This window comes from Heterodontus francisci, chromosome 39, assembly GCF_036365525.1.
Source record: "Heterodontus francisci isolate sHetFra1 chromosome 39, sHetFra1.hap1, whole genome shotgun sequence".
In the NCBI taxonomy this organism is placed as follows: Eukaryota; Metazoa; Chordata; class Chondrichthyes; order Heterodontiformes; family Heterodontidae; genus Heterodontus; species Heterodontus francisci.
This window is the reverse complement of record NC_090409.1, coordinates 31760245-31784789: the sequence shown is the minus strand read 5'-3', so window position 1 is coordinate 31784789 and position 24545 is coordinate 31760245. Positions and strand designations below refer to the sequence as shown.

Sequence of the window (24545 nt, the reverse complement as noted above, 5' to 3'; positions counted from 1 at the left end):
TAGCTGGCTGTTGCCACACTGTGCTTAAGGGATCTTGCTGTGCACAAATGGCCTGCAGCATTTCCAACATTAGAATAGTGACGATCACTTTAAAAATTAATTCACTGATTTTAAATGCTTCTGTGAATCAGGAATTAAATGGCCGATATTTCAAGGTGTGTAAAGGATTGTTATCATTTGAATTCAGAGTTTCAGGGATCAGAATGTAGATTTCTCTTTCTATCGTTCTACAGGGGAGAGGATGGGGGTCTCCAGTGTTTGTGTGTTTTTACAATGAGGTAGAAACAAATATAGAGAGACAAACAGAGAAATAGAGGGAGAACAAGAGAGAGAGAGAGAGAGAAACAGCTGGAAATGACAGGGTAAACACAGAGGTAGAAACACAGGCTCTGGGGGGCCTGCAGTGTTTAGTCACTGCCCAGCTCCCAGCCCCTGTCGAGAAGCTCCCCCCACAATCCCATCTCTCAGCCTTGAGGGTGTCTTGATTTTTAGTTAACTTTCATGCTGGGGCAGTGATTAAATGTTTGCATCTTCATCTCAGTTTAAAGAGAGAATTTCACAGTTTCTGGGAACAGAATGGAATTGATTGCTGCAAATGTCTGTCTGTAAATTACAGCAATGTTATCCACAGTGGGGTTTGGAGTGAAAAGTTTGCAGGTCATCAGGAAGCAGCTCCTTGTCATGTCTCTGCTCAGAGCTGGCTCTGTTACCTGGATTAACAGGAAAGTGGGCAGGTACTCAGCTCCTAAAACCCTCTCTCACATTTCCAATCACATCCCATTCTCTGGCTCTGTATCGGGGGATGTGTTTGCAAAATGGATAGTCACTGAAAGATTGTTTATGTCAATGAGTGAGAGGATGAGCCCTGGGCTATTGCTGTGTTTGTTTTATTTTCAAAATTAGTTTCTTTGTTTGTTTCAATTTTATTTCTCTTCATCTCAAGCAGAATCTTTTTGGAAGCTGCAGCGTTGATGATGCAGAGAGAGAATCTTTTGGCACGAGGAATTCTCCAACAATAGCTTTAACCAGAGAGGAAAATAATAATAAATATATATGTGTCATTGTCAAATTAATTTCTAAAGACTGAAAAGAAGATTGTGTGTTTTCGGGGCTGATATAAAAACAAAGTGCTGGAAATGCTCAATATTTCCAGCATGGTTTTTATTTCAGATTTCCAGCATCTGCAGTATTTTGATTTTGTGCTTTCGGGGATCTGTTGGATCTTTTACAACAAGGGAGGGAGTTGGAAGGGTCACCGAGGTAGATATTTTGGGAAGCACTGCTCCAGAATGATCAATGTAATCCCATAGATTTCCCTCACTCCATCTCTTGCTGCAACTTGTTGTCTGCACCTTCCTCCTTGTTCAGAGCTCTGCTTCTTTGCATCTTTCATAAACTTCCTATTTCTCAACTTCCTCCATATCTCTGCCTCTCGCTAGAGTTTCACAAGTTTCTGTTTTCCTTCTCTTTCTGCGCTTCTCTGCATCTTTATCTCTCTCTGTCCATTTCTTCTCTCACTCAGTTCCAAATCCCTGAATCTTTCCATCTCTGCATCTCCTTTCCAGAAAGATTACTTCTGCATCTCCCCCCGCCCCGTGACACCCCCCTCTATTCTGTAAACACATCTTACTTTGCATCTCTGCCCCTCCATATCTTTCTGTCTCTGCATCTCTCTCGTCGTCTGGAATCTTTCTCAATATCTACATCGCTGCTGCATTCTCTGTCCACACCTCCAGCTCTCTCTTTCTCTCACTCTGTCCTTCTCGGTATTTCTGTCCCGTTACTCTCACTGCTTTCTGACACCCTGCATTCTTGTCATTCTCCATTTTATCTCTATTTATTCCTCTCGCTCTCCCTCGCTTGGTTCTGTCCTAATCCCTGGATCTGTTTACTGTGTCTCTGTCCCTCTGTCTGGGGGTGGATTTGAACTCGCTGCCATGGTGTTGTACAGGGTGATTGTGAATGGGCATCCTGCTTTTCATCTCTCCCCTGTTTTGCTCCCATTGAGGTAAAAGCAGGGCAGAGATGCAGAACAGGTGGCCGATTCACAACTCTCTCCCCTGCGGTTTGCACCATTGGCACCAAGTCGAAGTCCAGCCCAGTGTTTCTTCCCCACTCTGTGTATCTGCTCCTTGCCTGTCTCTGCCTGTCTTCTTGTGGCTCAATGGGGGAAGGGACACAAATCAGCCATGATCTAACATTGGTGGGACAAGCTCAAAGGGCTGAATGGCCTCCTCCTGTCCCTGTCAATCAGTGGGTGTGTCTGTGTGTGTGTGTCTCCCTCTGCTTGATTCCCTGACGCTGAGGGGGGTGATGGAGAGATCATGTGCAACACTTTTCTGCAGAGAGGGATGTGGCTGGGACTGGGATCTTCCTGTGCATTAAATGCTCAGAATGCCGTTAGCTTCTGGGGGTCCTTGCTGTATGCCCGGCTCTGTGTTTGGACAGATACGAGTTAAAGGTGCCGGGGGTCTGGGAACCATTTAATAGAATTCCAGTGGCTTATTCAGACCAGGAATTAAAGTGAATTAAAGTCTGTCGGGAGATGGAACCACAGCCAGGAAAGTGATGGACGTTGGAATTACACATGGGGGTCTGTTGACTGGGATGGGAGTTACACAAGGGGGACAGGAGCTGTTCACAGGGCAGATGATACAGGGTGGGAATTAGCTGCGGGGGGGAGCTTTTACAGGACTGGGGGGGGGCGGTGTTCAGAAAGGGTGAGTGTTTACAGTGGGTGAGGGAGAGAATTAGAGGGTGATATTCACAGAGGGAATTAAGTAATCTTTAAAATGGGAGGTGGGTCCAATCCAGGTGTAAAATGGGAGCGGGGGGACGATTCTCCAGGTTTACAATTGGAGGTGGGTTCTACTCCAGGTGTAAGATGGGAGGGGGCGGGGCGGGCGAGGTGGTGGGGGGGGAGGATTCTCCAGGTTTAAAATGGGAGGGGGGAGGATTCTCCAGCTTTAAAATGGGAGGGGGCGAATTCTCCAGTCTGTTAATGGGGAAGTTTAGATGGAGGACTGTTAATAGTGAGGGTATTAGATGGGGGAACCTGTTCACGGGGGCGGGGGGGGGGTGAATTTTCTTGGGGGGTTGTTTGGGGAATACACAGGGGCAAATAGGCGGGTGGGCTGGGGGTAGAATTTCCAGCGGGGGGTTGGGGAGAGAATTTCCTGGGGTTTGTAAAGAAATGCAGAAAGAGAGAAAAAGCTGCAGAGAGAGACAGAAAGAGTCAAAGAGAAAGAGAAAGCCAGAGAAAATAAGTCAGAGAAACAACAACAGAGCGAGAGAGAGCGAGGAAGAGACAGTCAGAGAGAGTCCAAGAGAAAGCAAAGAAGAGAGAGAAATAATGAAAAAAGGATTGAGAGTGAGAGAGAAATAAAGAGGGAGAAAGCTGGAGAAGAGAAAGAGCCAGAGAAAGATAGAGAGAAAAAGAGCCAAAGGGAGAGAGAGAGGGAGAGACTCAAAGAGAGAGACTGAGAGTGTGAGAGAAATAGAGAGAGTGAGAAATAAGGAGAAAGAGAGAGAAGGAAAAGCCTGAGAGTGAGAGAGAAATAACTAAAACCAGACAAATAGAGAGAGAAGAAAGCCCGAGAGAGAGTGAGAGAGTGAGACTGAGAGTGCGAGAGAAAGAGAGACAGAAAGAGGGAAAGCCAGAGAAAGAAAGAGAGAAATAAAGAAAGCAAAAGGAAAGCCTGAGAGGGACAGAGAGAAATAAAGGGAAAGAGAGACACACAAAGAAGGAGAGAGAGAGAGAGAGAGAGAAATGGCCAAAGAAAGTGAGAAAGGAAAGGTTGAGAGTGAATGAAAGAGAGAGAGACTGAGACAGTGAGAGAGATGCACAGAGAGGGAGAAAGAGACACAAAACGAGAGATAGAGAGAAAGAGTGAGAGAGAGATTGAGACAGAGGGAGGGAGAAAGACAGTGAGGGATATTTAAGATATACCATCCCACACAGTCTGTGCTCCATCGTTGGACTCTCACCTTCCCTCCATCTGCTCGTCCATGGTGGGAATTGGTGCGGTGGGGTGCGGGGGGAGGGTGGTGGGTGGAGGCGACCTTGGTCCAGGGGGCATTGCAGTGGGAATTGGGTTAAAAGGTGAGAGTGGGACAAAGAGAGAGGGGAGTGGGATTCAGGCTGGACTCACACACATACACACACACTCTCTGTAATCAGCTCCAATTCACCGGGTCACAGAGACACAGAGATTGAGACACAGAAACTCAACTTCAGACACAGCATGGAAAAGACATAATGGGGCCTGAAGTTGTCCTAATATATCCCAGAACCTGTCAATCAAACATTAAGTCCTCCCAGTGTACAGCTCATCAAACCGGCTCGCAGCCTCCTCCACTTGGACACTCCCTTCCAGGTATGGGACAGTCCAATGTGAGTCTCTGTGTAAACATGGAATGGGGGAGAGATATTCCAGCCAATGTTCTAAATGGTTCATTTCAGGACCCTGTCTATCTGTCTGTCTGTGTCTCTCTCCCTCCCTTCCCCAAAATCTCATTAAAAACTGAATGCAGAAAAACTGCTGCAATGTAAAACCTGGAGGGACCTGTTTGGGAAATAGCTATTTAACACAAATTGTATGAAATGTCTTTCACTATTCACCTCCCGTTTACGGAAAGTGCAGCAATTACCGACTTGATATTCTGCCAAAGTGTTTTTGCTGGAGAGGCCTGTTTGCTGCACTTTGAGGTCCAGACAATTTTATGAGGATTCTCAGTTCCACTGGGTGACAATCCTTCCAACTAGAGCCAGGTAAATGATACGACCAGGAGGACTTTTACAACTGGTGACATTTCACACAATTCTGACCCATATTTACAGTTGTATCTGTAAATGATTCTTTGTACTTTATTTGATGTTGTTGCATTTATGCTTCAGCCTGTAATCGTTCAAAATAATTGTCTTTACATTTACCAGCCTAATGTTACAATGGTTTACAACGTTGGAAAATGACCATTGACCGAAAATTGCATGAACTCTCTTTCACTTTTCACCTCCAGTTTTTAGAAAGTTCAGCAATAACTACCTCGAAAATCTGGCAAAGAGTTTTTGCTGCTGCAATGAAGTGTCACTCGTTTCACTTTCCATCTGGACTGTTTCTGTCCTCTGCTTTCCTGGGGGATTCAGAGGGATCGTGTCACTTGTCCATCACTGTTCAAATTCTGGAGCTACCGGCGACTCTGCAGCTGCCCCAGAGAAACAAATAACATTCAAAATCTTTCACTCAGTTTGGATCAATGAGGAGAGACTGTTTCCAATAGCAGAGACGGGTCAGGAAGCAGAGAGCAGGGAATAAAGGTGAATAATAATGGGAAAGTGATACTAGGAGGGAAATAGGGGATATAATCCACAGCAAGTAGTTCTGGTCTTTAATTCACTGTCTGACAGGTTGGTGGAAGCAGATTTAATATTCACTTTCAAAATACAACAGGATCAATACTTCAGTTCCTCTTAATGACAGTAAAGAAGAGAGCAGCACAAAAAGAGAAGTGGGAGATGTTAGAACCTTAATGATGAAGAACTCCACACAACTTATTTAGACAGTTATTTTATTTGTAAATGATTTGTTTGGACTTTATTTGATTTTGTATTTCTGCATTAGCCTTTAATCACTCAATAATTTTCCGAACAGGAACCAGTTTAAACTTACAAACGTCTGTATAGTCAAAAAATAACCAATTAACACAAATTGCAATTAAATCCTTTTCTTCAGCATCTCAAGGTTACATAAAGCGTCAGATTCACAGAAACTTAAATTCCTCGAACTTCGAGCAAACTTTCAAACTCAGGAACACAATCTCCCATCTGCAATGGCTCAGCATTTCCATCTGCTGGTGTCTCTGTCTCACTGCAGTTACTGCCGCCTCTCACCATCTCCATCTGTTGGTGGCCCTGACTCACTGCAGTTTCTCCCCCTGTTCCCATCTCCGTCTGTTGGTGTCCCTGACTCACTTCTGTTTCTGCCCCTCGTCATCTCACAATCACTGTGATTTGCAGCTTTGTCCATTTTGCTCTGGGTACAGGCTGGGTTCAATTGAATCCAGCTGAGCTTTTCAATGACGCCTTTTTGAGAAATAATTCATGACTGTTCCGCAGAGCAAGTCCCGCATCAATAGGTCAGATTATCAACAAAATACAATCTCAGAATCAGATATAAATTCATTTCAGTGCTCAGTGCTGTGAATATAAAATGTACTTTCTGTCCTGTGGGGAGTGCAGGGAATGGAATATAAAATGGGATTTAATTCCAGTGTTTGAAACCCTTCAGCTCTTTCTATGATTTCACTAATTTAACAATGAGATTGAAAGGGTATTTCACCGCCTTCTTCAGCTCCTGTCTGAATTTAGTCTGGGTCACAGTGTAAATACACGTGTTGGTGCAGGAACTGAGAACCTGCAGCATATTTGCTGTGTGATCTGTGATAAAGAGAGGGTCAGTGGAGGACAAATAATCCTGAATATCTGCAAATCGCCGGTAAATGACAAACACAACTAGTGTCACCCATAACAGTATAAAACTGCCGGATATACTGAAGAGTAAAATAATTGATTTTCTGCGATTCTCCAATTCTGGGTCCTTGTGATTCTCTCCATTGCTGTGGCCCCGGAATTCCTTGCGGACTTTACTGGAGAATAAAATCCGTCTGACAGTGAGAACATTGAGCATCAAAATCAGAAAGACTGGAACACAAGGGGTTAAAATGAGGTCAAACAAATCAAAAGCCGCCCATGTGGGGGAAGTAAAGAAGCTCAGTTTAAATTCACAACCCATGGGAACATTGTCAATAATGTAATTTTGTTCCTGTGTAAAGTACCAGGGGACAGTCTCTGAACAGCCCAGCACACTCACTGTTCCTACAACCACAGCCGCCGTTTGCTCGCTGCAATATTTTGTTTTCAGCTTCTCACAACAAATGGCCACAAATTGATCAAAGGTGAAAGTGACTGTCAGCCAGACAGAAACAACTGTGGCTGCAGAAAGCAGAACGCGAATGAGAGAACACACAGGAGTAAATCTCAGGAATGAATCTGGGAAATAAATTAAAACAATCCATTTCAATATGGGTTCAGTGATAACGACCAGGAGATCAGCCACTGCCATTCCCACCAGGTAAACAGTGATACATTTGGAGAGACCGCACTTTCCTCGGGACAGGATCACAATCGCCACCAAGTTAACTGGAAGAGAGAGAAAAGGAAGCAGAGAAATTACTGATCAGACCTGGAGACAAAGCAGCAGTTTGACAGGATATGGGCTGAAATTTCCAGCTTTGATACTGCATCGAACAGTAGAATCTGGTTCATTGACCTGGGCAGTGCTTTGTCACAGTGAAATGTTTGAAAACACAGTTATTAATAATGAATTGGGAAATTGATACAGAAAGTGAATAAAGTCAGCACTGAATCGACTGGAAGTACTGAGTGAGGATGGAGAACCGGTGGGGAAATGGGAAGTGGTTTTACAGAGATGGAACCCAATGGGTTAATTGGGAATTGTCTCTAGACTGTTGATTGGGAGTGTTTGTGGAAAGTGGGATTTGCATCTGGTTTGTTGCTCTGGGTTCTGAGAACTGACAGGGACTGTTACCAAATGGGAAAAAGCTGAAAACTACAGCGCTGAGTTTGAGTGATCATATCAGCCATGATCTAGAATAGCAGAGCAGGCTTGAAGGGCTGAATGGCCTCCTCCTGAGTTTGATTGGGAGGGAGAGAAGGAAAAGGACATGTTGGAGCTGGAGGGGAGACAGGAGCAGATGGTTTGGGAAAGTGGGTAAACTGAAGTAATGGATGAGGAGATTGAGGATTCAATACAGTGAGAGGAGAGGCTGAGATTCACAGGGAGAGACTGCAGCAGAGTGTCAGAGGAAATCTAATCTATAGATCCCAGTAATACAACTCAATTAATACATTTAAACAATAATCCCTGTGGTTATTGGTGTTGGAGAACAGTTCATTAGTTATACAATATAGTCAATATATTTAGTTTGTACAGGCAATTAAATTTGAATTTAAATATATTTCTGTAATCACCCTCGCTCTTTATTGAACTCAGCAGTCACAGAGATTTTAAAGTGCAGTATTTAAATACTGAATTACCATCAGTGCAGAACTGTTTCTATTATGTTTATTCAGTCAGTAAGTAATGAATAGGAACTTTCCACAAAACAATATGAGGAGCTGACAGAAATGAACACAGAGGATCAAGTCCAACAGGAAAATGAATGCAATCTAACAACAGACAACTTCAACTCACAGTTTCTCTCACTAATTGTTCTGGACATTCCAGCACTTTATGATAGTGAATTACTTACACTTCTGCTTCTGTCTCTTTACTTCTGCTTATCTCTTTCCCTCGGTGTCGTTTTCCCTGCTCCTTTTGACCTTCACGATCTCTCTGGAGCACTCACATCCTGCAAATTGTTACTTAATGCCGCTTTTCACATCCGATGTATTCCCTAACATTCAGCGCCTGCCCCAGGTTCAATGATTCTATTCTCAGAGTCCGTTTGTTCAATGGTGACACCGATATGAATAATTTCATGTGCCTACAGAGCACCCAAGGCTCCACCTGTTCACCTGCACTCTCCACGTCATTTACAGTGCAGGGAATAAACAGGATTAAAAGCTTCTTCCAGGCATACCTCACAATCATTCAAATTCCTTCTGCTGGAATTTTAAAGTGCAGAGTTAAACTGTGTGATTGTTTGATTAATAAAACATCAACATCAGCACAGCAGCTGATAATCTGCAGATTAATGGGAAAATGCCTGATTCCAGCTGATAGAGTGTAAACCAATAAAAGATCACATCAGTACTTTCTATTTTACAATGTAGTCCAGTGAGAGTGAAGGCTCCACAGTGAAGCAGAGAAGGAGATGTGAAAGTGTCAGCAGCAAACTCAGTTCAGGAGCCAGACCTCTGAAGCAGCGTCAGACACACACAGAATGAAATAACATTTGATAACCGTGAAAACCAATAAATATATTCAAACCCAGTTAAACAGAGCCATGTTATTGGGAAGGGAGGACATTGTACTGTCCCCCTGTAACACTGAGAATGTGAGATGTCTCATTATCAATCACTGAAAAAAAATCATAAACATATTCCAGGAGCGGTTAGATCCACAATCATGAAACTGTTAAAATCTCCCGATGGTCTGATTCTGGATCCTAACCGAGACATCTCATTCAAATACAGTCAATACACAGAATAATCCAGCAACAATACCAGGGTTACTTAAAACAATACCATTCAAGAAATAATACAACACCTGCAAGAATGAAAGAGTAGACAGTGAGGAGATTCCATTAGTAAATTGGTGGAAAAGTACAGGTGGTTGTGTAACACACATAGTGAGAAATAATACTGAGGACAGCAGCACAGTCAACATCAATTTACACTATTAACAGCTGAGATACTGGCTTACCAGGTACTCCAATTGCTGCAATTACAGGATAGTAAATGTCTTCTATCTGGTATATTACTGGATATCCCATTTCTGTGAGAACTCGAGACGTCTGTTAGCCTGGAACCCACAGCTCCAGCAGGCACTCTGAGCTGATCTATTCCAATGGGTCCAGATTTATACAGGGGATAAGTCTCCACTGACATGGTTAGACCCCTGATCATTGCTATTAGTTACACTCACCTGAACAAACACATTACATCAGCATCTTTGACTCTGATGTAAATAATATGGTGGATAAAACACAATCATTTCAATGTCAATGATATTTTCGAAGTAAGACCTCTCTCGGGAATAAACCTGAAATCTATACTCATACTGGACGGATGCGACAATTATTTGTGGTGTCATTTAAATTTTGCATATTATTGTATTGACCTTGTTCACTCCTGGAGTTTCTATTGTAAATGTAACTGATCTGTCTGCAGTGGACACTGAATCCAGGGACTAAAGCAATCCTGTTTCACTCTGTTTCTGCTTTCCCAGTTAAAATGTGAACATTAGGTCTCTGATTTGGACCACGTTCAGCGTTACAGCCAAGAAACTACTGTGGGTGATATTCGGGAACAGACACTGTACACGTCGATTGGGGAGGCAGTCGCGTAGTGATAATATCACTGGGCTAGTAATCCAGAGGCCCAGCCCAGAGGCCTGGTGACTGGGGTTCAAATCCTACCATGGCAGATGCTGGAATTTAAGTTCAATTAATTATCAGAAGTCTGCGAGTGAAAGCTAGTCTGTATAATGGTGCTGTGAAACTATCATTGATTGTTGTAAAAACCCACTTGGTTCACTGATTCCTTTCCGAAAAGGAAATCTGCCATCATTACCTGGTCTGGCCAACATGTGGCTGCAGAGCCAGAGCAATGGAGCTGACTCTTAACTGCCCTCTGAAATGGCCCAGCAGGTTGTCAAGGGCAACAAATGCTGATCTTGCCAGCGGAGCACACACCACATGAAAGAATAAAAGAAAATCTTCTCTCTGCTATTTCACTGTAAATATTTACCTGTTTGTTCGATAATGCTTAATCGCTTGGGTAAAATTGCAACTGTGCCAACTCCTGACTCCTTTCCTCCAATTCACTGCTGACCAGACACCCAAATTCCACCTTCCCTCACTATCAAATGTTCCAAATCCCTGCTTCCATGTCCAACCCTCACCAAGTCCATCTCGCCCAACACCTTCAGCCTAACTCCCCTGCACTGGCTCCAATTCCTCTAAGTGCCAAACCACATCATGGGAGATTAAGGCTGATGACCAAAAGCTTGGTCAAAGAGGTTAGTTTTAAGGAACGTCTTTAAGCAGGAATGAGAGGTAGAGATGTGGAGAGGTTTACGGAAGGAATTCTCCAGTATTAACCGGCAATGACATTAATTCCTGGTTGTCAGTAGAGATTTGTTAGGAAAGTGTATCAACGTTTACGAAGCCAAGACTGCTTGATGTGGATAAGGAACAAATCAGCCATGACCTGCTTGAATGGGCAGGACAGGCTCGAGGGGCATAATTGCCTCTGCATGTTTTCTTCAGGGCTTTATTGATATCACTGCCAATACATTGATGGTTTTCGTTTTCTGTTTGAAAAAAGCTGACCAGGTCGGGGTTCTCTCTGGACTCCCCTAAACCCTCCCGCCAGTCTTGGAATGACTCATGGATTCATGTCTAAGGGAACTGGTCAATTGTTCTGCTAGAATCTCCCTCTTTGATGATGGGTTAATAAAGCAAATGGAATCCTGAGCTTTATAAACAGAGGTCTAGGGTATAAAAGTCAGACAGTGATTCTAAACCTTTTTAAAATAATAGTTTGCCCCCAGCTGCAGTATTGTGTCCAATTTGGGGAAAACACTTTAGGAAGGACATGGAGACTTTGGTGAATGTACAGAAGAGATTTACTAGAACGGTTCCTGGGATGAGATTATTACAGTTACACTGATAGACTGGAGAAGCTGGGGTTGTTCTCCTTCGAGCAGAGAAGCTTAAAAGGAGATTTGTTCGAGCTGTTTAAAATTGTGAAAGGTTTAGATAGAGGAAATAAAGAGAAACTGTTTCCAATGGCTGAAGGATTGAGAACCAGAGAGCCCAGATGGAAGGTGATTGGCAAAAAATGGAGGTGACGTGAGGAAAAACTTTTTTTTTCACACGAGTGCTTCAGATTTGAAATGTCTGACAGTGTGGTGGAGACAGATTCAATAGTAGCTTTCAAAAGATGAATTGGATAAATAATTGAAAGAGAAAAAATCAACAAGCACTTGGAGAGGTTTGAGTTAATTAGGAAAAGTCAGTAAGGATTTGTAAAAGGCAGAATGTACTTGAGTAATCGAATTGAATTGTTTGATGAAGTAACAGAGCAGGTTGATGAAGGGAATGCAATGGATTTATTTGGAATTGGAGGGCCAGTGTCAGTTTGGATCATAACTTGACAAATGGTCTGAAAGGAGAGAGTAGTGGTAAATAGTTGTTTTCCAGACTGGAAGATGGTAGATAGCAGTGTTCCCCAAGAGTCAGTGCTGGGACCATTGCTTCTTTTGATATGTATAATTGACCTGGATGTTGGGACACAGAGTAAAGTTTCAATATTTTTGCCAATGATACCAAACTTGGAGGAATTTCAAACAGTGAGGAAGATACCATCGACAGCAACAGGGCATAGATAGGCGAGCAGAATGGGCAGACAAGTGGCAGATGGAATTTAATACAGGCAAATGTGAGGTTATGTATTTTGAGACAAGTGATAGGGAGAGGCAATAGAACAAAGAACAGTACAGCGCAGGAACAGGCCATTCGGCCCTCCAAGCTTGCGCCAATCTTGATTCCTGCCTAAGCTAACACCTTCTGCACTTCCAGGCACAATGTCCCTCTCTTCCCTTCCTATTCATATATTTGTCAAGATGTCTCTTAAACGTCGCTATCGTATCCGCTTCCACCACCTGCCCTGGCAGCAAGTTCCAGGCACTCACTACCCTCTGTGTAAAAAACTTGCCTCGCACATCCCCTCTAAACTTTGCCCGTCGCAGCTTAAACCTATGTCCCCTAGTAACTGACTCTTTCACCTTGGGAAAAAGCTTCTGAGTATCCACTCTGTCCATGCCGTTCATAACTTTGTAAACCTCTATCATGTCGCCCCTCCACCTCGGTCGTTCCAGTGAAAACAATCCGACTTTATCCAACCTCTCCGCATAGATAATGCCCTCCAGACCAGGCAACATCCTGGTAAACCTCCTCTGTACCCTCTCCAAAGCCTGCACGTCCTTCTGGTTGTATGGCGACCAGAATATCATGCAATATTCGAAGTGTGGCCTAACTAAGGTTCTGTACAGCTGCACCATGACTTGCCAGTTTTTATACTCTATGACCCAACCGATGAAGGCAAGCATGCCTTCTTGACTACTTTATCCACCTGCGTTGCCACTTTCAGTGACCTGTGGACCTGTACACCCAGATCTCTCTGCCTGTCAATACTCCTAAGTGTTCTGCCATTTACTGTATTAGCCCTTCCAAAATGCATTACCTCATATTTGTCCAGATTAAACCCCATCTGCCATTTCTCTGCCCAAGTCTCCAACCGATCTATATCCTGCTGTATCCTCCGACAATCCTCATCACTGTCCGCAACTCCACCAACCTTTGTGTCGTCCGCAAACTTACTAATCAATATAGACTTAATGGCACAGTTCTGGGGAGTGTGGAGGGACTGAGTGAACTGGGCGTGCCTGTCCATACATCTTTGAAGGTGGCAGGACATATTGAGAGAGTAGTCAGCAAAACATATAGCATCATAGGCTTCATAAATAGAGGTGTTGAGTACAAAATCACGGAAGTCATGCTGAACCTTTACAAAGCTCTGGTTAGGCCACAACTGGAATATTGCATCCAGTTCTGGTCACCACACATTAGGAAGGATGTGAGGATCCTTCCGGGGCATCAGGGGAGATGCTAGATCCAGGGAGGGGAGGGTTTAGCAAAGTGGATTGGAAACAGCTAACTGAAGGTAAATGAGTGTCAGAGCAGTGAGAGTTAGTGAGGGTTGAGAACAAATATTTTCCCACAAAGACAAAAATGGTGAGACTCCCAAATCTAGAGCCCCTTGTATATCAAGGAGCAAAGTGGGTGCACTGCTTGCCCTCAGAATTCCCTGCATTGTAACAGTGACTGCACTTTAGAAGTGAATTCATTGTGTGTAAAGCTCTCTTGAAGGCCTGGAATTAAAGTCCTGAGCTTGAAGCCGGAATAATTCCTGAATGATGCTGGTGTTTTAGGCAGTGCCGTGAATTTGAGGCTTGAACGAAATGTGCAGCAGCCATTTGAATTGAATTGAGAATGAGGTTCTGAAAGTGGATTTCTCTGTCTCTCTCTTTCTCTCCATCTGTCTCTCTGAATGAGGGGAAGAGGAGGTGTAGCTGGCTGTTGCCACACTGTGCTTAAGGGATCTTGCTGTGCACAAATGGCCTGCAGCATTTCCAACATTAGAATAGTGACGATCACTTTAAAAATTAATTCACTGATTTTAAATGCTTCTGTGAATCAGGAATTAAATGGCCGATATTTCAAGGTGTGTAAAGGATTGTTATCATTTGAATTCAGATTTTCAGGGATCAGAATGTAGATTTCTCTCTCTATCGTTCTACAGGGGAGAGGATGGGGGTCTCCAGTGTTTGTGTGTTTTTACAATGAGGTAGAAACAAATATAGAGAGACAAACAGAGAAATAGAGGGAGAACAAGAAAGAGAGAGAGAGAAACAGCTGGAAATGACAGGGTAAACACAGAGGTAGAAACACAGGCTCTGGGGGGCCTGCAGTGTTTAGTCACTGCCCAGCTCCCAGCTCCTGTAGAGAAGCTCCCCCCACAATCCCATCTCTCAGCCTTGAGGGTGTCTTGATTTTTAGTTAACTTTCATGCTGGGGCAGTGATTAAATGTTTGCATCTTCATCTCAGTTTAAAGAGAGAATTTCACAGTTTCTGGGAACAGAATGGAATTGATTGCTGCAAATGTCTGTCTGTAAATTGCAGCAATGTTATCCACAATGGGGTTTGGAGTGAAAAGTTTGCAGGTCATCAGAAAGCAGCTCCTTGTCATGTCTCTGCTCAGAGCTGGCTCTGTTACCTGGATTAACAGGAAAGTGGGTAGGTACTCAGCTCCTAAAACCCTCTCTCACATTTCCAATCACATCCCATTCTCTGGCTCTGTATCGGGGGATGTGTTTGTAAAATGGGTAGTCACTGAAAGATTGTTTATGTCAATGAGTGAGAGGATGAGCCCTGGGCTATTGCTGTGTTTGTTTTATTTTCAAAATTAGTTTCTTTGTTTGTTTCAATTTTATTTCTCTTCATCTCAAGGAGAATCTTTTTGGAAGCTGCAGTGTTGATGATGCAGAGAGAGAATCTTTTGGCACGAGGAATTCTCCAACAATAGCTTTAACCAGAGAGGAAAATAATAATAAATATATATGTGTCATTGTCAAATTAATTTCTAAAGACTGAAAAGAAGATTGTGTGTTTTCGGGGCTGATATAAAAACAAAGTGCTGGAAATGCTCAATATTTCCAGCATGGTTTTTATTTCAGATTTCCAGCATCTGCATTATTTTGATTTTGTGCTTTCGGGGATCTGTTGGATCTTTTACAACAAGGGAGGGAGTTGGAAGGGTCTCCGAGGTAGATATTTTGGGAAGCACTGCTCCAGAATGATCAATGTAATCCCATAGATTTCCCTCACTCCATCTCTTGCTGCAACTTGTTGTCTGCACCTTCCTCCTTGTTCAGAGCTCTGCTTCTTTGCATCTTTCATAAACTTCCTATTTCTCATCTTCCTCCATATCTCTGCCTCTCGCTAGAGTTTCACAAGTTTCTGTTTTCCTTCTCTTTCTGCGATTCTCTGCATCTTTATCTCTCTCTGTCCATTTCTTCTCTCACTCAGTTCCAAATCCCTGAATCTTTCCATCTCTGCTTCTCCTTTCCAGAAAGATTACTTCCGCATCTCCCCCCGCCCCGTGACACCCCCCTCTATTCTGTAAACACATCTTACTTTGCATCTCTGCCCCTCCATATCTTTCTGTCTCTGCATCACTCTCGTCGTCTGGAATCTTTCTCAATATCTACATCGCTGCTGCATTCTCTGTCCACACCTCCAGCTCTCTCTTTCTCTCACTCTGTCCTTCTCGGTATTTCTGTCCCGTTACTCTCACTGCTTTCTGACATCCTGCATTCTTATCATTCTCCATTTTATCTCTATTTATTCCTCTCGCTCTCCCTCGCTTGGTTCTGTCCTAATCCCTGGATCTGTTTACTGTGTCTCTGTCCCTCTGTCTGGGGGTGGATTTGAACTCGCTGCCATGGTGTTGTACAGGGTGATTGTGAATGGGCATGCTGCTTTTCATCTCTCCCCTGTTTTGCTCCCATTGAGGTAAAAGCAGGGCAGAGATGCAGAACAGGTGGCCGATTCACAACTCTCTCCCCTGCGGTTTGCAGCATTGGCACCAAGTCTAAGTCCAGCCCAGTGTTTCTTCCCCACTCTGTGTATCTGCTCCTTGCCTGTCTCTGCCTGTCTTCTTGTGGCTCAATGGGGGAAGGAACACAAATCAGCCATGATCTAACATTGGTGGGACAAGCTCAAAGGGCTGAATGGCCTCCTCCTGTCCCTGTCAATCAGTGGGTGTGTCTGTGTGTGTGTGTCTCCCTCTGCTTGATTCCCTGACGCTGAGGGGGGTGATGGAGAGATCATGTGCAACACTTTTCTGCAGAGAGGGATGTGGCTGGGACTGGGATCTTCCTGTGCATTAAATGCTCAGAATGCCGTTAGCTTCTGGGGGTCCTTGCTGTATGCCCGGCTCTGTGTTTGGACAGATACGAGTTAAAGGTGCCGGGGGTCTGGGAACCATTTAATAGAATTCAAGTGGCTTATTCAGACCAGGAATTAAAGTGAATTAAAGTCTGTCGGGAGATGGAACCACAGCCAGGAAAGTGATGGACGTTGGAATTACACATGGGGGTCTGTTGACTGGGATGGGAGTTACACAAGGGGGACAGGAGCTGTTCACAGGGCAGATGATACAGGGTGGGAATTAGCTGGGGGGGGGGAGCTTTTACAGGACTGGAGGGGGCGGTGTTCAGAAAGGGTGAGTGTTTACAGTGGGTGAGGGAGAGAATTAGAGGGTGATATTCACAGAGGGAATTAAGTAATCTTTAAAATGGGAGGTGGGTCCACTCCAGGTGTAAAATGGGAGCGGGGGGACGATTCTCCAGGTTTAAAATTGGAGGTGGGGTCTACTCCAGGTGTAAAATGGGAGGGGGCGGGGCGGGCGAGGTGTGGGGGTGGGAGGATTCTCCAGGTTTAAAATGGGAGGGGGGAGGATTCTCCAGCTTTAAAATGGGAGGGGGCGAATTCTCCAGTCTGTTAATGGGGGAGTTTAGATGGAGGACTGTTAATAGTGAGGGTATTAGATGGGGGAACCTGTTCACGGGGGCGGGGGGGGGGGGTGAATTTTCTTGGGGGGTTGTTTGGGGAATACACAGGGGCAAATAGGCGGGTGGGCTGGGGGTAGAATTTCCAGCGGGGGTTTGGGGAGAGAATTTCCTGGGGTTTGTAAAGAAATGCAGAAAGAGAGAAAAAGCTGCAGAGAGAGACAGAAAGAGTCAAAGAGAAAGAGAAAGCCAGAGAAAATAAGTCAGAGAAACAACAACAGAGCGAGAGAGAGCGAGGAAGAGACAGTCAGAGAGAGTCCAAGAGAAAGCAGAGAAGAGAGAGAAATAATGAAAAAGGGATTGAGAGTGAGAGAGAAATAAAGAGGGAGAAAGCTGGAGAAGAGAAAGAGCCAGAGAAAGATAGAGAGAAAAAGAGCCAAAGGGAGAGAGAGAGGGAGAGACTCAAAGAGAGAGACTGAGAGTGTGAGAGAAATAGAGAGAGTGAGAAATAAGGAGAAAGAGAGAGAAGGAAAAGCCTGAGAGTGAGAGAGAAATAACTAAAACCAGACAAATAGAGAGAGAAGAAAGCCCGAGAGAGAGTGAGACTGAGAGTGCGAGAGAAAGAGAGACAGAAAGAGGGAAAGCCAGAGAAAGAAAGAGAGAAATAAAGAAAGCAAAAGGAAAGCCTGAGAGGGACAGAGAGAAATAAAGGGAAAGAGAGACACACAAAGAAGGAGAGAGAGAGAGAGAGAGAGAAATGGCCAAAGAAAGTGAGAAAGGAAAGGTTGAGAGTGAATGAAAGAGAGAGAGACTGAGACAGTGAGAGAGATGCACAGAGAGGGAGAAAGAGACACAAAACGAGAGAGAGAGAGAAAGAGTGAGAGAGAGATTGAGACAGAGGGAGGGAGAAAGACAGTGAGGGATATGTAAGATATACCATCCCACACAGTCTGTGCTCCATCGTTGGACTCTCACCTTCCCTCCATCTGCTCGTCCATGGTGGGAATTGGTGCGGTGGGGTGCGGGGGGAGGGTGGTGGGTGGAGGCAACCTTGGTCCAGGGGGCATTGCAGTGGGAATTGGGTTAAAAGGTGAGAGTGGGACAAAGAGAGAGGGGAGTGGGATTCAGGCTGGACTCACACACATACACACACACTCTCTGTAATCAGCTCCAATTCACCGGGTCACAGAGACACAGAGATTGAGACACAGAAACTCAACTTCAGACACAGCATGGAAAAGACATAATGGGGCCTGAAGTTGTCCTAATATATCCCAGAACCTGTCAATCAAACATTAAGTCCTCCCAGTGTACAGCTCATCAAACCGGCTCGCAGCCTCCTCCACTTGGACACTCCCTTCCAGGTATGGGACAGTCCAATGTGAGTCTCTGTGTAAACATGGAATGGGGGAGAGATATTCCAGCCAATGTTCTAAATGGTTCATTCCAGGACCCTGTCTATCTGTCTGTCTGTGTCTCTCTCCCTCCCTTCCCCAAAATCTCATTAAAAACTGAATGCAGAAAAACTGCTGCAATGTAAAACCTGGAGAGACCTGTTTGGGAAATAGCTATTTAACACAAATTGTATGAAATGTCTTTCACTATTCACCTCCCGTTTACGGAAAGTGCAGCAATTACCGACTTGATATTCTGCCAAAGTGTTTTTGCTGGAGAGGCCTGTTTGCTGCACTTTGAGGTCCAGACAATTTTATGAGGATTCTCAGTTCCACTGGGTGACAATCCTTCCAACTAGAGCCAGGTAAATGATACGACCAGGAGGACTTTTACAACTGGTGACATTTCACACAATTCTGACCCATATTTACAGTTGTATCTGTAAATGATTCTTTGCACTTTATTTGATGTTGTTGCATTTATGCTTCAGCCTGTAATCGTTCAAAATAATTGTCTTTACATTTACCAGCCTAATGGTACAATGGTTTACAACGTTGGAAAATGACCATTGACCGAAAATTGCATGAACTCTCTTTCACTTTTCACCTCCAGTTTTTAGAAAGTTCAGCAATAACTGCCTCGAAAATCTGGCAAAGAGTTTTTGCTGCTGCAATGAAGTGTCACTCGTTTCACTTTCCATCTGGACTGTTTCTGTCCTCTGCTTTCCTGGGGGATTCAGAGGGATCGTGTCACTTGTCCATCACTGTTCAAATTCTGGAGCTACCGGCGACTCTGCAGCTGCCCCAGAGAAACAAATAACATTCAAAATCTTTCACTCAGTTTGGATAAATGAGGAGAGACTGTTTCCAATAGCAGAGACGGGTCAGGAAGCAGATAGCAGGGAATAAAGGTGAATAATAATGGGAGAGTGATACTAGGAGGGAATTAGGGGATATAATCCACAGCAAGTAGTTCTGGTCTTTAATTCACTGTCTGACAGGTTGGTGGAAGCAGATTTAATATTCACTTTCAAAATACAACAGGATCAATACTTCAATTCCTCTTAATGACAGTAAAGAAGAGAGCAGCACAAAAAGAGAAGTGGGAGATGTTAGAACCTTAATGATGAAGAACTCCACACAACTTATTTAGACAGTTATTTTATTTGTAAATGATTTGTTTGGACTTTATTTGATTTTGTATTTCTGCATTAGCCTTTAATCACTCAATAATTTTCCGAACAGGAACCAGTTTAAACTTACAAACGTCTGTATAGTCAAAAAATAACCAATTAACACAAATTGCAATTAAATCCTTTTCTTCAGCATCTCAAGGTTACATAAAGCGTCAGATTCACAGAAACTTAAATTCCTCGAACTTCGAGCAAACTTTCAAACTCAGGAACACAATCTCCCATCTGCAATGGCTCAGCATTTCCATCTGCTGGTGTCTCTGTCTCACTGCAGTTACTGCCGCCTCTCACCATCTCCATCTGTTGGTGGCCCTGACTCACTGCAGTTTCTCCCCCTGTTACCATCTCCGTCTGTTGGTGTCCCTGACTCACTTCTGTTTCTGCCCCTCGTCATCTCACAATCACTGTGATTTGCAGCTTTGTCCATTTTGCTCTGGGTACAGGCTGGGTTCAATTGAATCCAGCTGAGCTTTTCAATGACGCCTTTTTGAGAAATAATTCATGACTGTTCCGCAGAGCAAGTCCCGCATCAATAGGTCAGATTATCAACAAAATACAATCTCAGAATCAGATATAAATTCATTTCAGTGCTCAGTGCTGTGAATATAAAATGTACTTTCTGTCCTGTGGGGAGTGCAGGGAATGGAATATAAAATGGGATTTAATTCCAGTGTTTGAAACCCTTCAGCTCTTTCTATGATTTCACTAATTTAACAATGAGATTGAAAGGGTATTTCACCGCCTTCTTCAGCTCCTGTCTGAATTTAGTCTGGGTCACAGTGTAAATACACGTGTTGGTGCAGGAACTGAGAACCTGCAGCATATTTGCGGTGTGATCTGTGATAAAGAGAGGGTCAGTGGAGGACAAATAATCCTGAATATCTGCAAATCGCCTGTAAATGACAAACACAACTAGTGTCACCCATAACAGTATAAAACTGCCGGATATACTGAAGAGTAAAATAATTGATTTTCTGCGATTCTCCAATTCTGGGTCCTTGTGATTCTCTCCATTGCTGTGGCCCCGGAATTCCTTGCGGACTTTACTGGAGAATAAAATCCGTCTGACAGTGAGAACATTGAGCATCAAAATCAGAAAGACTGGAACACAAGGGATTAAAATGAGGTCAAACAAATCAAAAGCCGCCCATGTGGGGTAAGTAAAGAAGCTCAGTTTAAATTCACAACCCATGGGAACATTGTCAATAATGTAATTTTGTTCCTGTGTAAAGTACCAGGGGACAGTCTCTGAACAGCCCAGCACACTCACTGTTCCTACAACCACAGCCGCCGTTTGCTCACTGCAATATTTTGTTTTCAGCTTCTCACAACAAATGGCCACAAATCGATCAAAGGTGAAAGTGACTGTGAGCCAGACAGAAACAACTGTGGCTGCAGAAAGCAGAACGCGAATGAGAGAACACACAGGAGTAAATCTCAGGAATGAATCTGGGAAATAAATTAAAACAATCCATTTCAATATGGGTTCAGTGATAACGACCAGGAGATCAGCCACTGCCATTCCCACCAGGTAAACAGTGATACATTTGGAGAGACCGCACTTTCCTCGGGACAGGATCACAATCGCCACCAAGTTAACTGGAAGAGAGAGAAAAGGAAGCAGAGAAATTACTGATCAGACCTGGAGACAAAGCAGCAGTTTGACAGGATATGGGCTGAAATTTCCAGCTTTGTTACTGCATCGAACAGTAGAATCTGGTTCATTGACCTGGGCAGTGCTTTGTCACAGTGAAATGTTTGAAAACACAGTTATTAATAATGAATTGGGAAATTGATACAGAAAGTGAATAAAGTCAGCACTGAATCGACTGGAAGTACTGAGTGAGGATGGAGAACCGGTGGGGAAATGGGAATTGGTTTTACAGAGATGGAACCCAATGGGTTAATTGGGAATTGTCTCTAGACTGTTGATTGGGAGTGTTTGTGGAAAGTGGGATTTGCATCTGGTTTGTTGCTCTGGGTTCTGAGAACTGACAGGGACTGTTACCAAATGGGAAAAAGCTGAAAACTACAGCGCTGAGTTTGAGTGATCATATCAGCCATGATCTAGAATAGCAGAGCAGGCTTGAAGGACTGAATGGCCTCCTCCTGAGTTTGATTGGGAGGGAGAGAAGGAAAAGGACATGTTGGAGCTGGAGGGGAGACAGGAGCAGATGGTTTGGGAAAGTGGGTAAACTGAAGTAATGGATGAGGAGATTGAGGATTCAATACAGTGAGAGGAGAGGCTGAGATTCACAGGGAGAGACTGCAGCAGAGTGTCAGAGGAAATCTAATCTATAGATCCCAGTAATACAACTCAATTAATACATTTAAACAATAATCCCTGTGGTTATTGGTGTTGGAGAACAGTTCATTAGTTATACAATATAGTCAATATATTTAGTTTGTACAGGCAATTAAATTTGAATTTAAATTTATTTCTGTAATCACCCTCGCTCTTTATTGAACTCAGCAGTCACAGAGATTTTAAAGTGCAGTATTTAAATACTGAATTACCATCAGTGCAGAACTGTTTCTATTATGTTTATTCAGTCAGTAAGTAATGAATAGGAACTTTCCACAAAACAATATGAGGAGCTGACAGAAATGAACACAGAGGATCAAGTCCAACAGGAAAATGAATGCAATCTAACAACAGACAACTTCAACTCACAGTTTCTCTCACTAATTGTTCTGGACATTCCAGCACTTTATGATAGTGAATTACTTACACTTCTGCTTCTGTCTCTTTACTTCTGCTTATCTCTTTCCCTCGGTGTCGTTTTCCCTGCTCCTTTTGACCTTCACGATCTCTCTGGAGCACTCACATCCTGCAAATTGTTACTTAATGCCGCTTTTCACATCCGATGTATTCCCTGACATTCAGCGCCTGCCCCAGGTTCAATGATTCTATTCTCAGAGTCCGTTTGTTCAATGGTGACACCGCTATGAATAATTTCATGTGCCTACAGAGCACCCAAGTCTCCACCTGTTCACCTGCACTCTCCACGTCATTTACAGTGCAGGGAATAAACAGGATTAAAAGCTTCTTCCAGGCATACCTCACAATCATTCAAATTCCTTCTGCTGGAATTTTAAAGTGCAGAGTTAAACTGTGTGATTGTTTGATTAATAAAACATCAACATCAGCACAGCAGCTGATAATCTACAGATTAATGGGAAAATGCCTGATTCCAGCTGATAGAGTGTAAACCGATAAAAGATCACATCAGTACTTTCTATTTTACAATGTAGTCCAGTGAGAGTGAAGTCTCCACAGTGAAGCAGAGAAGGAGATGTGGAAGTGTCAGCAGCAAACTCAGTTCAGTAGCCAGACCTCTGAAGCAGCGTCAGACACACGCAGAATGAAATAATATTTGATAACCGTGAAAACCAATAAATATATTCAAACCCAGTTAAACAGAGCCAGGTTATTGGGAAGGGAGGACATTGTACTGTCCCCCTGTAACACTGAGAATGTGAGATGTCTCATTATCAATCACTGAAAAAAAAATCACAAACATATTCCAGGAGCGGTTAGATCCACAATCATGAAACTGTTAAAATCTCCCGATGGTCTGATTCTTGATCCTAACCGAGACATCTCATTCAAATACAGTCAATACACAGAATAATCCAGCAACAATACCAGGGTTACTTAAAACAATACCATTCAAGACATAATACAACTCCTGCAAGAATGAAAGAGTAGACAGTGAGGAGATTCCATTAGTAAATTGGTGGAAAAGTACAGGTGGCTGTGTAACACACACAGTGAGAAATAATACTGAGGACAGCAGCATGGTCAACATCAATTTACACTATTAACAGCTGAGATACTGGCTTACCAGGTACTCCAATTGCTGCAATTACAGGATAGTAAATGTCTTCTATCTGGTATATTACTGGATATCCCATTTCTGTGAGAACTAGAGACGTCTGTTAGCCTGGAACCCACAGCTCCAGCAGGCAATCTGAGCTGATCTATTCCAATGGGTCCAGATTTATACAGGGGATAAGTCTCCACTGACATGGTTAAGACCCCTGATCATTGCTATTAGTTACACTCACCTGAACAAACATATTACATCAGCATCTTTGATTCTGATGTAAATAATATGGTGGATAAAACACAATCATTTCAATGTCAATGATATTTTCAAAGTAAGACCTCTCTCGGTAATAAACCTGAAATCTATACTCATACTTGACGGATGCGACAATTATTTGTGGTGTCATTTAAATTTTGCATATTATTGTATTGACCTTGTTCACTCCTGGAGTTTCTATTGTAAATGTAACTGATCTGTCTGCAGTGGACACTGAATCCAGGGACAAAAGCAATCCTGTTTCACTCTGTTTCTGCTTTCCCAGTTAAAATGTGAACATTAGGTCTGTGATTTGGACCACGTTCAGCGTTACAGCCAAGAAACTACTGTGGGTGATATTCGGGAACAGACACTGTACACGTCGATTGGGGAGGCAGTCGCGTAGTGATAATATCACTGGGCTAGTAATCCAGAGGCCCAGCCCAGAGGCCTGGTGACTGGGGTTCAAATCCTACCATGGCAGATGCTGGAATTTAAGTTCAATTAATTATCAGAAGTCTGCGAGTGAAAGCTAGTCTGTATAATCGTGCTGTGAAACTATCATTGATTGTTGTAAAAACCCACTTGGTTCACTGATTCCTTTCAGAAAAGGAAATCTGCCATCATTACCTGGTCTTTCCAACATGTTGCTGCAGAGCCAGAGCAATGGAGCTGACTCTTAACTGCCCTCTGAAATGGCCCAACAGGTTGTCAAGGGCAACTAATACTGATCTTGCCAGCGGAGCACACATCACATGGAAGAATAAAAGAAAATGTTCTCTCTGCTATTTCACTGTAAATATTTACCTGTTTATTCGATAATGCTTAATCGCTTGGGTAAAATTGCAACTGTGCCAACTCCTGACTCCTTTCCTCCAATTCACTGCTGACCAGACACCCAAATTCCACCTTCCCTCACTATCAAATGTTCCAAATCCCTGCTTCCATGTCCAACCCTCACCAAGTCCATCTCGCCCAACACCTTCAGC

The 24545-nt window shown here is 43.5% G+C and overlaps 1 protein-coding gene across 1 annotated transcript; it reads right to left on the bottom strand.

The window, feature by feature from the left end:
- Nucleotides 1-2389: 2389 nt before the first annotated feature.
- LOC137352864 (probable G-protein coupled receptor 139) lies at nucleotides 2390-23386 on the bottom strand. The gene is made up of 7 exons (XM_068018715.1): nucleotides 23317-23386; nucleotides 20181-21067; nucleotides 19539-19544; nucleotides 18520-18630; nucleotides 5670-5675; nucleotides 4651-4761; nucleotides 2390-2434 (listed from the first exon to the last, which is right to left on the bottom strand). Exons 1-7 carry the CDS (start codon nucleotides 23384-23386, stop codon nucleotides 2390-2392), a joined length of 1236 nt encoding a protein of 411 aa, XP_067874816.1.
- Nucleotides 23387-24545: the final 1159 nt, after the last annotated feature.